This window comes from Patagioenas fasciata, chromosome 9, assembly GCF_037038585.1.
Source record: "Patagioenas fasciata isolate bPatFas1 chromosome 9, bPatFas1.hap1, whole genome shotgun sequence".
Classification (NCBI taxonomy): Eukaryota; Metazoa; Chordata; class Aves; order Columbiformes; family Columbidae; genus Patagioenas; species Patagioenas fasciata.
The window spans coordinates 19906417-19921177 of record NC_092528.1 but is presented as its reverse complement, the minus strand read 5'-3'; the positions used below and the strand labels follow the sequence as shown (position 1 = coordinate 19921177).

At 35.6% G+C, this 14761-nt stretch overlaps 1 protein-coding gene across 10 annotated transcripts in view; it reads right to left on the bottom strand.

Annotated features, from left to right (window-relative positions):
- NLGN1 (neuroligin 1) overlaps positions 1–14761 on the bottom strand; it is a 378226-nt gene that overhangs the window by 175638 nt on the left and 187827 nt on the right. For 9 of the 10 annotated variants that reach the window (XM_071812568.1, XM_065844748.2, XM_065844747.2 and 6 more), the window contains one exon: positions 13338–13490. The exons of the other annotated variant lie outside the window; for it this stretch is intronic. In XM_071812568.1, coding sequence (XP_071668669.1) covers positions 13338–13490 — 153 coding nt within the window. The remainder of the gene's footprint in view (positions 1–13337; positions 13491–14761) is intronic. 10 annotated transcript variants of the gene reach the window in all.

Below are 14761 nucleotides of genomic sequence, written 5' to 3'. Positions count from 1 at the left end.
AAGCCCTATTTTGGCGAGTGCTCTTTACTTTTTGACTTATCATAGTATTAACAAGTTCTTTGCTTTTCTTGAAATTCTTCCATCATTAAAACTACGATATTCCATCTGCAAAATGAGTGACTTAATACACAAAACACATTTTCTGCCTTCAGAAAAAAAGTACTTGAATTTGTTCGATTCACTATAGAGATATTTATGTTAAAGAGTCAATATTAATGAAAACACTTAACGAAAGATTGAGGTTTAGCAGGAACATTGGTTTCTCTTTTTCATATTATTTTAAAACATTATTTTAGAATTTTTTTTTAGGGAAGTGCAGCAAATAATATGAGATATAGGTAAACACTCTCAAGGAAGAACAAAACAAAACTATTTATCAGTTGTATTCTTACAGAGAAATCCCCAAAGATGCCTTTAAAACAGTCTTCTAGATTCTGCAAGTTGTTAAGCATGGGACGTTCAACCTGCTTTTTGCAACTGCTTCATTCCAAAGCATTTCACTACTTGCATTTACTGAGAAGCTGCTCTTAAAAGTACCTTCAATTTGCTTTATACATGTCAATTGCAGAAAGCTATTAGCTGTAATTAGTAATTTATTTCTTTTTTCCTTTTGCTGCTTTTAGTGTATGATCAGCTTCCAAAAAGTAAGGTTTTAGAATTTCACTAATGTACCCTAAGCGATGTCTTCACCCACGGTATAGGCAGTTTTTAGTTAAGAAATTGGTCTTCATCAACATGTGATTTTTCAATATGTGTCAGAAGAAGTGAAAAAATGTGTGCTCAGGAATAGCCAAATTGTGTGGAAAAGGAACAGTGAGATGAGTAACAGAATAGAGGAAATACCCTGGCACAATGAAAAGAGAGGGGGGAAAAAAAAATAGGATGCCATATAGGCACAGCTTAGACTGAATCATTTCCTAAGAGGAAAAAACAGGCAAAGAAGGCAGAAAAAAAGGAGCCTTCCATTCACTGATAATTCGTAGGCAGTCTTTAGGGCTCCTCATAATCAGGAGCTCGGAAACCCCAAATTCCAACTGAAAAAAAGCTGTAGTATAAGACTTTCCTAGATCTAACCTGTGACCACGTGATTCTTCACCACCTCCCACCCCACCACCACCCCAACATTTAATTTCTGGATAATACTAGGATAAGTGCAGGGTTTACCAAAAGAGCTCAAAAGGCTTAGCTTAAGTGTGAAAAAGGTTCTGCATCTCTGCTCTGGACATAAGCCACTGTAAAGTCTGCAGGAGACAGATCATTATCTCTCACTACCAGACTGTCAAATCAGAGCCAGTTTACTCCATTGGGATAGCAGAATAAGTAATCCTTCTTGTGCCTGCAAGCCACAGCCTGAAACCAGAGCAAGTGAAAGTAGATGATATATCTACTCATACAAAAAAAGATAGTAGCGTGGATATTGCCTTGCAGAAAAGCATATTTTTTGCCTAAGACAACTATAATGGACTAATTCATTTTCATGAGAGTCCAGTCTAAGCAGAGATAAGGTTTACAAAGATAATCAGGAGTTAAAAGATGAGGTAAACATCTAGAGAACAATTCATCTGCCTCCTCATAGTATTATTACTTGGTATCCCACTGCTATGACGTAAGATCACAGAATCACAGTCTCAAGGTAGCAGGGACCCCTGGAGATTGTTTAGTCCAACCACCTCCCCTGCTTAAACCAGGGCCAGCTACAGCACGTTACTCAGGACCATATCCAGGTGGGGAACAAATATCTCCATGACCTCTCTGGACAACCTCTTCCAGCATATGATCACCATAGTTTTTATCACCAGAATTTCCTGTATAATTGGTGCCCATTGACACTTGTCCTTGGTTGTTTTTTTGTTTGGTTGGTTGTTTTTCGTTTGCTTGTCGGGGGAGGGGAGGGTGTTGGGTTTTGTTTGTTTTTGTTGTTGTTTTTTAATCTTCCTCATTCTATATACACTTAAATTGAACCTAGTGAAAACCAAACTCCTTCATATGCTTGTTTTCATTTCTTTTGGCTTCCTGCATATTGCTTACTTGGCAGCGAGAAGAACCACGTTCTGAATATGTTTCTGCTGGGTTCTGCAACTTTGCAGGATGACTTTAACAACTATTAGCGCACATTGATCGTCACAAGTAATTTTCTTTCTTTCAGAGTGAGATAGATTATCTTTACCTAACTTGTACAAATCTCCAGGGTGGTTACACTGAGGAACCACAGAGAATTTGATGGAAAAAGCTTTTAAAGTTTTAGCACCAAAAGACTGACTAAGCGCTTGTGTAAATGAAAGGTGCAGTCTCACAACAACAGCTCTCCTCTGTATAGTCAGACAAAGGAACCTGGTTTATCTGCTCCCATTATCCAAATGCCAGCATTCAATCATTAATAGCAAATAATCCTACTTGGGCTCATTTTCCAATATTACTTTGTTGGGCTATTGTAATAGAATCGTTAGAGAAAGACCCATGTAGTACTAATGCAATAACAAAAATTTCTCTAGAGTCATTCTGGAACACTGTGAAGACTTCAGCAGTGGTGACCCACAACGGTGCTTACAGGAACAGGAATAACGGAGAAAAACAAATACATAGACCCAGTTTTCTTTGGTGTTCTAGGCAGCAGAAACAGAATCTCCAGCTCTTCCAGAGGCACTGCACCCAGCGGTTTTTCTGCTGATGCAACATGTTGTCATTTTTGATTCTTCAGTACAAAACGCATAATGTTTCCTACTCGTGATAGGTCCTAGTAAAAACTGAGAAGTTTCTAGCAAAGCTGATGATTCCTAATGACAGCTGCTTGTGACTATTCAGCAAGGGAGTCTGTTCTATGGCAACCAGGAACTGGACATGGTTCCAAGAGAACACTGTCTGCAATAGGCGGCCTTTTTCGCATGTTCTTAAGTTTATTCAGACTTTTTCTGACCCTCAGTTGCATATTTGATACACTAATAGCCAAGTAATACTACTTTTTCTTTTCATATTTTTTATGTCTGAAGAAAAAAAGGTTAAAACTGAGCATTTATTCTAGCTAATACTTTTTCCAAATTATCAGTTTCATGACACCTACTGACGATAATCCTGTTTGTAAATTTGTTTACAGACAGTACTTTCAAAAGAAATGTATCAACAAACACATCTGCTGCCATGACTGAATTTGAACCAGAGGTCAAAACACTACCTATGAAACATTTATAAAAAGAAACCAGCCAAAAACTATATAGCACTTTCAAAGGATGAAAAAACATTATGTTCTTGTAGAGAGGAAAGAAAAATAAATGTATGTATAATTTTAAAACTATTTAAGAATGCAACCTTCAATTTCAAATTGTGTTCATCACTTCCATAATATTTAGCTTATAGATGCAGAGATGGAATTCGGGTGCTACTGCAGATGTTGAATTTCGTGTTTGCTGGAAAATGCAGGTAGCATCTTGTTATTTACCAATAACATTCTTTAAGCACATCCTCAGCTGGAGGGAACCCACATTAGAAAAGATCTATTTTAGCAAGGTAGATGCCCAGTGAATTATTTTCCTTTAGAAAAAAAAAATACAAAATAGTGAGTACATTTCCATTTTATCTTTTTAATATAAATCCAAGAACCTAATGATAGAAAAAATCCAAGCAATGTGCATCCAAATAGCTATTAATTACAATAAAACAAGAAACTCAACAATGAAATGGTTTGTAAGCATTGAACACAGAGGATGTACAAGCCCATGAAGTGTTAATACCAAAAAGTTTAAATTAGTAGAAAGAAATTGTCAAATGAAAGTTAATACTTCTTTTATTGTGAACATTTTCCTTTCAGTCTACCATAAATTAGCCTTCCTATTTAAGGACTGTATAAAAGTGAAAGGAAAATATTTAGATAATTTTTTTCAAGAGGCATGTAGCAATAAAGTGAGTAATTACAATAGCATTAGGATGCTCAGGAGTGTATTTTACAAGGTCGTTAATATGGTTCATGGGTAGCTAAAAGCACATGGCCTTTGGCCTCATGCCTCACAACACCCATGGGGGATGCATTAATGGTTCTGTAAGGAACACCCTGTTGCCTCTCACTGCTTTAATAAAGCCTTACAGATGAAACACAAACCCATTTGCTGTCAAGCTAGAGTATTTTGCTGAAGTTGAAAGGAAAATTTCAGTCACAGAAGAACACCAACTAATGTGCAATAAATTATACCAACAAGTAGAGATGGAAGCAAGCTTTTTTTGGAAGAAATTAATTAAGCCATATGTTTCCCTTTGAGATCGGTGAGATGATACAAATAAGTGCTTACCAAATTCATGAGATATTAGAACCTAAGTAAGGGAAACAGGTCAGGGATATGTTTGCCTTTTCTTTTTTAAATGATTTAGAGCTATATGGCACTATACTTCTTATCTCTTCATATTTTGTGGTTCTGTACTGAACACTTCATTCCAAATAAATGAAGAAATTTGTCAGCACACCTATGGCAACGGAAGATCCCTCAACTGCAATGCCGGTGGAGAGTGCTGAGAAGATGAACAGATTATAATGAATGTGGGAGATTTCATAAAATCAAACATTCAAGAGCTGACCAAAAAAAAAAAAAAAAAAAAATCAGTAGAGTTCTTGAACGTGTAGTGAGTGTCCCAGAGAAAGACTGCTCATCTCTTTCTGATTCTATTTCATTCGAATCTCAACACAAAAAGAGTGAAAAACTACTGCAGAGCAACAAAGAACCCCAGTAAGATTTATTTCTGTCTGGCTTCTCACTTTGAGCAAGGGTAAACTCCCTGAAAACTGGAGAAGATATTTCAAATATTTAATTAAGATACAAAAGTAATATTTTTTTTTTAAATTATGTTTAGCTTGCAACATACACAACACTAGAGATATTCAAAATACTTCTACAAACACATTAGTATCTTTTATTTATATCTGCTTGAAGGCAATTTTCATACTTCACTTAATAAGGGATGTTAAGCAATATACATAATTTCCTCTGGCCTTTCATAGGCCTTCATCTAGCAGTTTTACACGTAATAATGTACTCAAATTCATTTTTCACCTAAACAATATTTATTTGTCAGTACATCGTAGAATGTAAGAAATCCATTTATCAAACAATGCAGTCTTCTATATATTCTCTGTTGAAAAGTAATGAAAATTACTATATTTTACTGCAATATTTTTTCTGTGTTGGCTAAGGCAGGCATTTACACAGAGATCACACAATAAATAGAAGAAAAAATTTAGGAGCCCTCTTGCCAGTACTGCTGCCAAGAGAGTTTTTGTCCTCAAGATCTATTGTTCATATTACTCCCTTGAACCATTAAAAGTGCTGTTACAACCTTAAAATACAGATCTTCTTCAACTGATTTAAAAATATCATGAAATATAACATCAAAGAAGTACCAGAACAGTATTTGAGCTTGTACCTATATATGTAAACTAATTTGCACACACCAAAAAAAAAAATAAACCAAGCAATTTTATGCATTTGAAAAGCATGAAAAATGAAAGTAACATCTGCAATGGAAATGCCCGTCAGGTTATCTATTGCTTCCAAAGCTCCACAATATACAGAAATGCTTCATTTAAGCCTCAGAATACTTGGGACTATTTTAATATATGTAATTAAATGCAGTGAACTGGTAATTCAGAAGTACGCTATCTACTTGTCCTGATACTTCTACCAGAAGTGTCAAAAGAACCTTCACTTGCCTTTTTTTTCTGGGTATGAATTCCAGCAGCACGAAGCTCAGGAGTGAGGAGTGCCGGCCCACCAAGACCGGGCACAGATGTAACCTCAATGCTGAGCTGTAGCGTATTTCTTAATGTCTTCCTGCCTTCATTGAAAATCGGAATATTGGAAACTCAGAGGATTATTTCAGTATTGGAATGCTCTGCAGCGAGATACAGATTGCTTATAAATCATAATTTATCCCCACCTCTTGGCTTGCAGTCAGACAGATCCTTTCCTGGGAAGTCTGGCATCCTGGCAAAGGCAGAGTAGCCTAAATTCTGTTTGCTTCTGAGGATGAAGCAAAATCTGGATTCCTGACAAGTCTCCCATCACAAGACAACCAAAGACTTAGGACAGTGCATAGTGTATAATATGGGTTATTTTGTATACTTGAAACATTTGTAATACTGTAGATTAGAAGTTTTGCACTGGGATCAGTGACGGCGTAGAAGTAATTTGGTCAGATGTTATTTAGAAGAAAGCGAAGGTAGCTACACAAAGATATACATAAAAATTACAAATTACGTAGAATAGTAGGCTCAAAGATTCTTTTTCTGAGATGTAAGATGTAGTAAGATGTCTATAACTTGTCTTTAGTGAACACTTTTTCTTTCCTATTTTGCAAATATTATCAAGTTGAAGTGTATTATGCTCTCAAAGATAAATCTGCTATTTGGAAAAACTGGAATACTTTTATTATATGATTAAATATTGATCAAGGGAATTTATCTTGCCAAAAAGCAATTTCTCTTGACAGAAATGACACAAACTGCTCTTATGCCGAAGTGAGTAGTTTTTAAATTTGTTATTTGTTATTTTCCTGTTTACTAAAAAGGAAGCCTAGTGACAAAAGTTAGAATAAACCTATTATTTAAAATGTACCTGTACCAAGATAGAAACCTATTCAATGGTAAACAAAATTATGTCTTTGTGCCCTAAAAAATAGAGAAGCGGGTGTTTATCCATCTATCCAAGCAGATGGATAATGTCAATTTACTGTGCTAGGAAAAGCACAAATAGAAAAGAAATGGCTCATTTTAGAAGTGCACTATATATTCAGGGTTCCCATTTCATAAATATTTTGCCTGCTATGCACTGCAGTTGACCCTTTAAACAGATCTAGTCAAGAACCTATTGTTTACTGCAAGTCCATTTTGTCATTTTGATGGTACAGATTCAAGTGTGGCAATCTTCCTTTCTCTGCTTCACTGCATACATGACTCCCCTTGGCTGGTACTAGCTCACAAAAAAAAAGCCACTAAAATGTCATTAATTACAGCAGGTTTGAGACCTGAATGCTAATTCTGTTAATGGGCCTATGAAATTAGGACACTGTAAATCTAGATGAGCTGTGCTTGGGCCTCCTGCAAACTGGGCTGACCTAAGGTTACCTGCTATATTAAATAAGAATTGTCTAATACATTTTTGGAATTCTAAGTGTGTAAATCAGACCTTCCCACTAGAGGGAACAGATAACTGCAGTACATTTTATATCTTAATTTCTTCTCTTTATCTAGCATCGCATTCGTTTGGAGGGCTTCATACCAAGAAACAGTGATGCCCAAGGCTCAGGTGGGACAGATACGGCCTTCTGGACACTTTCCTTACTGTGTAATCCCAGAATTTTAAAATTCCATTTATAAGCAACTTAATATTCATATCTCTAAGGGAGACCTGTTCTGAAACTGCTATGGGTCCCTACAAATGTTTATGAATAAACATTCTCTGCATGTTCTTCCAATTCAGAAAACTTGAATGAATGATTTTTGACTGCACATTTTCATCTGTTTTGCTACTCATTTCCCATCCTTACTTTCAATGTAATGTACTTTTAATTAGGCGATAATATATAATCTTCTGTTAATCTATCATTCCTACTCAAACATGTTAGGAAATTGATTATAGAAAAAAGGCTCATCAGAGACCCTCTGGTGGTACAGCAAAGCCGGAATAACATGCCATCTCCTGACAGTACCTTTAAGGTTTTATAAAAAGATAACAGATGTGCTTGTCACTGATGCTAACGATCAAACATTTTCTCAGTTTTATGAGATATTAAATTGTGAACTATAAAAGAAAAGACCATAGTCTAAGCAAGGTAGGAAAAAGAATTTTGCTACTTTTTTTTAATCTCCTTTGATATCTAAATAACATAAACCTTCTTATTTCACTGCTACTTTCACTGAATAGTCACTAGAGCGTGAGTGGTGGTGCCTACTTACTAAAGTGAAGAGGCTTATTTTCAGGAGGAAAGACAACTCTGTAGGTTGCAGGATAAGCATATTACAGATTATATATGCAAAAATACTTAAGTGACACAGGACACTAATTCATCACAATCTCTTTAAGAAGTTGACTAAAGCTTTTTTTATGTGACATGAAGCAACTTTTGAAATGGTTATGTCTCAATTTTGAAACATATTGGAAAGATATTCTCTGTTTAATATTTTCCGTAGTATTATCATGATATCAAAATAAAGAGCAAGGCAGCAAAAGAAATTTTAAGAAAAGTCAACCACCGCAAACCTATGTGATACAAACACTACAAAGTAAATAATTACTAAAATCAGGATCGATCAGTTTGACAAATTAGATTAACACTGAATAAAACAGATCTAATTTAAAAGCACTTAAAAAAATTGTATGTTATTCTATTTAGAAGCATATCAAAACAAAACAAGACAATACCTTCCAGTCAATCACAATGGAATTAGACTTCTGAAATGAGTGGGTACATCCAAGTTCTTCTGAATTAGTTTTCATTATAATATATTCTCATCTCTGTGTTCAATCCTGTAAATGGTCAACTACATAGTTCTTCATCTCATTGAAAGGTTACTAGGCTACATGCTGGAATTACTATAGCAATATGAACAAAGTCATGTACATAAACTTAGTCATAAAGAAAAGGTTGTGCATTATATTTTTTCCCACTGGGAATATACAATGTCTTACAAAGAGAAAGATGGATAACTGCACAAATGCAGGGCTTGGCACAGATTGTCCAACACTTACTGCAGGGTTGTATCCTTATATTTCATGTACCTCTTTAGCCAATAAGATATTGCTGATTGGCATGATTCCACATAGGAGCAATATGTATATTCAAACCTAATATATTCCAGCACACACCAACAAAACACGTTAAGGAATATTAAGACTCATTGTCTGTCACTATATCATCCGTAAGGCTCTAATAGTCATTAACAAAAGTAGGAAAGGGTCTTGGCAACAATATTTTTGCTTTGTTCTGTTTTCTTTCAGTATTCTGAGTTTGATTTTACATGAATGTTACAGCCCAATATAGCCAGCTGATAAACACACCACTCAAAAATTGAGGTTTAGGCTGGAAAACACAAGAGACCTCTTCTAAGAATAGCTGTTCTCAGAAGCAACTCTCTGCATGAGTAGCAGTTTTCCAGTTCCATTTTTCCTCATTGCTTCATCTCAATTTATGGGCAATGAGGCTCTGTCACAAGAGGAAGAGCTCTATTTATGAACTCAGTTGATTTCAGTGCAGTTATTTAGGAAATAATGTACTAGTAAGAATACGGATATCAGGCCTTTCAAACAGTATGCTGCAGTGACTTTACTTTCAGCATTGTAAGTACAAACTGGCAAAAAAATCAAAGTGGCAGAACACCTGAATAGATGTTTGCTACTCAGTAACCCCAGCCAATAACCTCCAACTAAAGTGTGACAATATAAATACAAGACTAAATGACAGCAACGGTTCCTATATCCTCCTCAAAAGGAAATACTGCTTATAATTAAAGAAAGCATAACCAAGACAATCGCATTTGTGGGTGTGCTTCCATTTTGGCATAAATATTGGTCTTACAGTTACAGAATGTTTGCCTTCCCAATGTAGACATTATTCAGAATACCAAATGGAAAATTAAGAAATACATATAATTTTCCTTTTTCTTTATTATCACTTTTTAGCCCAGATCCTTGGAATGACAATTTACTGTTTCTATAAGGAAAACCACTGCCTCTTAAAGAAGAACAAACGGGAAATTTAAAGGAGTGCTTAACTTGGAGATTCCTGTGAAGCATTCTTCCATCCCCTAGTTCAGACTGCGAGCCGCATTAAAAATAATATTTCTTTCAGTTCTATTAAAGTCCTGTGGTTAAAAGGTAATCAAAGGAAAGAAGTACGAATTAACAAAATGAAGGAACAAGTATGCAGTTCGCATAAACCAGCTCTATCCTTTCTCTCCCATCTTGAGAGCAAAAGGCATAGCAGCCAATGCGGACCCAAAGCATTTTCCTTTTCTAAATAAACTTTTTGTAAGAAAGAACACAGAAAACAGCACTGGCAGTATTAAATCTGCCTATCACGATCCTTTCTGGATGTTAAACAGACTCCTTTTATAATCCTTTTATATTTCTCTTATGAAATTTAAATAAAAAGCTGTTTTTTACAAGATCGATATACGTTAAATAAACATTTGAAGCCTCAGTTTAGCTGGGTTCAAAATCCAAATTTATCTTCATGTTTGTCCTTTCCTAAAAACAAGCCATAAAAATATATCTGCACTTCTGTGCTGTCCTTCAAGGGTATCAGACTGCTTGTGCAGTATTCCTCACTAAAAGAGATTGCTTGCACAAGACTTGCATTTAAAGAGAACCCAAAGGAGTTACAAATAGTCTGTTTCAGATGTCTTCTTATTCAGTAGTCCCCAAGTTTCCAAGACAAACAGTTCCATTTTCCATCTTATCTTTATCTAAGCAAAGATTCTAACGGACTTTCATTCTCAGACTCATTTCAAAGGCAGGGAACTCACTGGGGTTTTGTTTGGTTTTTAAATGCGTTTGCTCCGTATCATTGTTTTCTCTTTACCAAATGGTAAACAATTTCTAAGATTTTATTTAGAAGCAAATCTTACATTTCCATAAAATGCAGGTCCTCGAGCAGATTAGTCTGTAAGACAAAGGATGTTTCAACTCAGAATAAACAGAAGAATAATCTGAATTACACCAAAAGCTGTCTACTGTTGACTTCATAATAGTACTGTAAGTAATCTAAAAAGCACAGAATATCCTTCCTTCGCATTGCTATTGGTCTGGAAAAAAACATTGGTGTTGCTGCTCTAATCATTTAACTGGCTTCCTTGTTAAGAAATGTCACAGGGTGAATCTTGTTAAGAAATGTCACAGTGCAAATGTTGGTGAAACAACGGCACAACTCCCAGGACTTTCAGAGATTGCCTGTATCAAGACAGATAGCCACAAAGACTGATACAAGGAACCCAGACCAATAAAGGTCATATGAAAGTGAGACACCTTATTTTGTCCCTTCATCTTCTCACGTGGAAAAACAACAAAAAAAGATATCCCTATATTACTTCTCGCTGTACAGTCAGTAATTTTGCACAGAGGTGAATTGAGATCTGGATGTCCCACAGGCAATGGACAGTGAAGCTGAACCTCTCGCCTTATGGGATGTGATCAGATAAGGGAAACTGAGGATTTGTCAGCTCTGTATTTGTAGAACTGTATGTTATTTCATATGACTGCAAAGGGTAACTGCTGTTTAGAGATGAATAACAAACAACAAAAGTTGATATCTGCTATGATTATGCAGAAGCTCTAAACCAGGCGGAAGTTTTCCTTATTTGATTACTAATGTGTTTCTACACTACCTATTTAGTGATATGTCATCATAATTTATTTAATACATGAGAGATGGGCATTGTACCAGATACAGAACATATTAAGAACTTCTACATATAGTTAACAGCTGCAGCTGTTTTACTGAGAAAACCCTGCAAGCCTGATAGACGGTTATGTTAGTTTGAAAGTAATTTCAAGTATTCATAGCAATCCCTGGATCCTGCTGTGAGTTTTGGAGGTTTTACTGTAATAGGTCCCACTTACAAGAAAATTAGCTCTCCGCCCCTTGAGGGTCTGTAAAGACCACAAAGTCCAAAGAACCACAAAAGCATGAACAAAAAAGAAAACCTCCTAAGCTCAGTAAGATGTTAGCGGTGGGTTTCCTCGGGCATCAGTGTTAAATTACAAGTGGAAAAGCCATTACCACCAATGAAAGTGTATTAATTTTCATCTTTCAAGCAACTAGCCCTTTCAAATGCTGCAACAACAAGTGATTTAGGAACTAGACTAAATCATTTACAAAAAAACGCAGTGCTTTCAGATAATGGAGCCTTTGTTACTGGACAAAATACCCTACTGGCACATAATATAGATAAACGTCGTTTGAAATGTCAAAGACAAGAGCACTGGTATAAAAATAAAATGTTGATTAAAGCCACAGATTACAGATTATTAACTGCTGCAGTAATATGTGCCTAAGGACTTGAAGTATATAAATTGGAAGACAGGAAAAGGGAGAAAAACATATAAAATATCAGAATTTCCTTCCTTAAGATGTACATCACAAATGAAGCCTCCAGCTGGATACTAAGGAGATAAATCCAGCAAATCTAGTTACGATCTCTCTGGAAATTATTCAGTCCCTTGTAAAATACAACTGTAGCAGCGGAGCTTCAAAATCTAAACTCAAAATCCATTCCCTCCCTGCAAAATATAAGTGTACACAGATGTTAATTTTGTAACAAAAATGAAACTGCTGGAAGAAAATTACCCAGATGAGCAAACCAGCACCAATGAATTTGAGGATTTTGCTGAAACATGAAGAAACTGAGTAGTGATGAAATAAAATGACCACAGAAAATCAGAGCAGCAGACACTGCTAATGTCCATGAATTGAAAACAAAGTCGACTGGTCTTCAGAACCAACTCACTGCTGTGAGGGACACCTGGTTTATCACACCACTTCAGATATTACAGGGAATACCCTTATACCTATGCAAGTATTCTGAAGTTATCATACTGACCTCCATAATATCCCAGAATTGAATTGCAGAATTGAACTCCTGTTTTCAGGAGTCTTAGCATGTAATATTTCAGTAGAATACACAAAACAAAAAAACCAACAACCATATTGTCTCAAGAGCTGGTAAACTTGTATCACGAATGTGACTACACTGAAGAAATAGTAAAGTATAATCTTCCACAAATACAACCTACCAGAAGGATAGCACACAAATCTACCAACAGCATCAGCATATCCTGTTCATTGTATTCGAAACAAAAGTAACTCTAACTCTCTCTCATTTGGCCTAGAAAAGATACTGGAGGTATTTGAATTATACCCGTAACACTTTTCAAAACCACAGTGAATCTCAAAACAAATAGGCAAAAAAGTACAGCTCTTGTTAAATAAAGTTTTTGTCATGTCCTTAACTTTTTCAAAGTATGAAAAAATCACAGTAAACAAAGCATTTTTTTAAATGTGATTTTTACCTGTCTATGAAGTAAAGCATCACCGCTGATCACAGAGAATCAAAACCAAGAAACCTCTTCTCTCTGAACTCCTCAGTAATGGGAATACATGTTTCATACCACTAAAAGCATAACAGCAAGTTCTTCCAGAAAATATTTGCCATGTCTTTATATCTCAGCCCCCAAATACAAACCTTTTATTTGAAAAATGACATTTTAAAAAGTTGTTTCCCCCCCCTTTAAAACACATTCTCACAGATATCATTAATTGCATTGCAGATAGCAGGGATTAACGGAAAGCTGAAAGCTTCTTACCAAGTACCCCAAGGCGATAGTTGACTGTGATGACTATCACATTCCCATAACTTGCTAGAACACTGCCATCATACAGATTTCCAGTGCCTTCCATGTAGGACCCTCCGTGAATATACACCATCACAGGCTTAGGTCCCCCACTGTCCCGAATGTCTGGAAAAAATATTAAGACACATTTTATCTCAAGAAAGTACCAAAAAAGATACATGCAATATTTTAATTTTTTTTTAGTGAGGTTATTTTTCTTGAAGTGTTTCTCAAGCAACATCTTTTACATAAGGAAATGGGCAGGTGGGCATAAATATTTCTTTGTGGCTTGCTTGTAACTGAAGTTCATATTTTTTGAAACATTCATTGGCCTCAGAAAAGTAGAAAGGAATGGAAAATGGTAACATGTTTGCTCAAATGCAATGGGACGGTGGTCTGGATCTGTTCCTGCTAGATTTGATGTAAAATGTCTACTAACATCAGTGTGAGTTCAGTTAGCCAAAATCTGAACACTTCTGAAAGCTCAGTCCATCTTTCTGTTCACTTAGCTAAAGGCAATTCACCATATTAAGACAAACAAGATTTCTGCTCAAATTGTTGATTGCTTCCAGTGTGGTAAGATCAATAATTTATAAGAAGGATGTATAAACAGTTGTCTTTTGATAAGCCTGAAATCTAAGTTCTCAAAAAGTACTTGGAAGCTGTTTAACACTTAGACCTCAAATGGATACGATTTGTAACCTGGGTAACCTGGTTAAGGTGCATCGGTACTTCTTATTTAACTAAATTGTGAAAAGGACTGTATGTTTGAAAAAAGAGCTGCCTGGAACAATGCTTATAAACTCTGCCATTCTCTCAGACTAAAAAATTAGATGTTGACAATATTGACATATTGTTCTGAGGTTTTTTTTTAATGAAGATGTTGATTTGGGCTCTTTCTCTCCCCATCCCCCAGTCCTATTTGCAAATTGATGCATCTGTTTGGAATAAAATTTTGAATATCTGAACACCATTGCTCCTTGTGAGGAAAGTTGTTCTTAAGTACCAATTTGAAGCAACAGTTAGGGGTGGTATAATGTATATCTAGGTTTTAATTTATATTTTTTTTTCTGTTGGACAGGAAAGAAAACAGCTAAGGTATAAGTTTAAACTTTTCTATCTGGATTAAATAGTGTTTTTATCTCATTTACAAGGTGCCCGAGTCTCTTCCATTGCCCAAGTCATAGCATTCCACAATAGTCCCTAAAAAAAAAAATCAAGAAAGACAATATCAAGAGAGGACATTAAAATTTCCTAATGAGGAACTGTACTGCAAATGTACTGATTTGAAGACACTTTTTATCATGACAGTATTCAAGTGACTTCCTTGATTACTCACTTCAGCGTTTAAAGAAACCTCAGATGTATTGTTCGCTCCTTTGATTTGGAGGAATCTT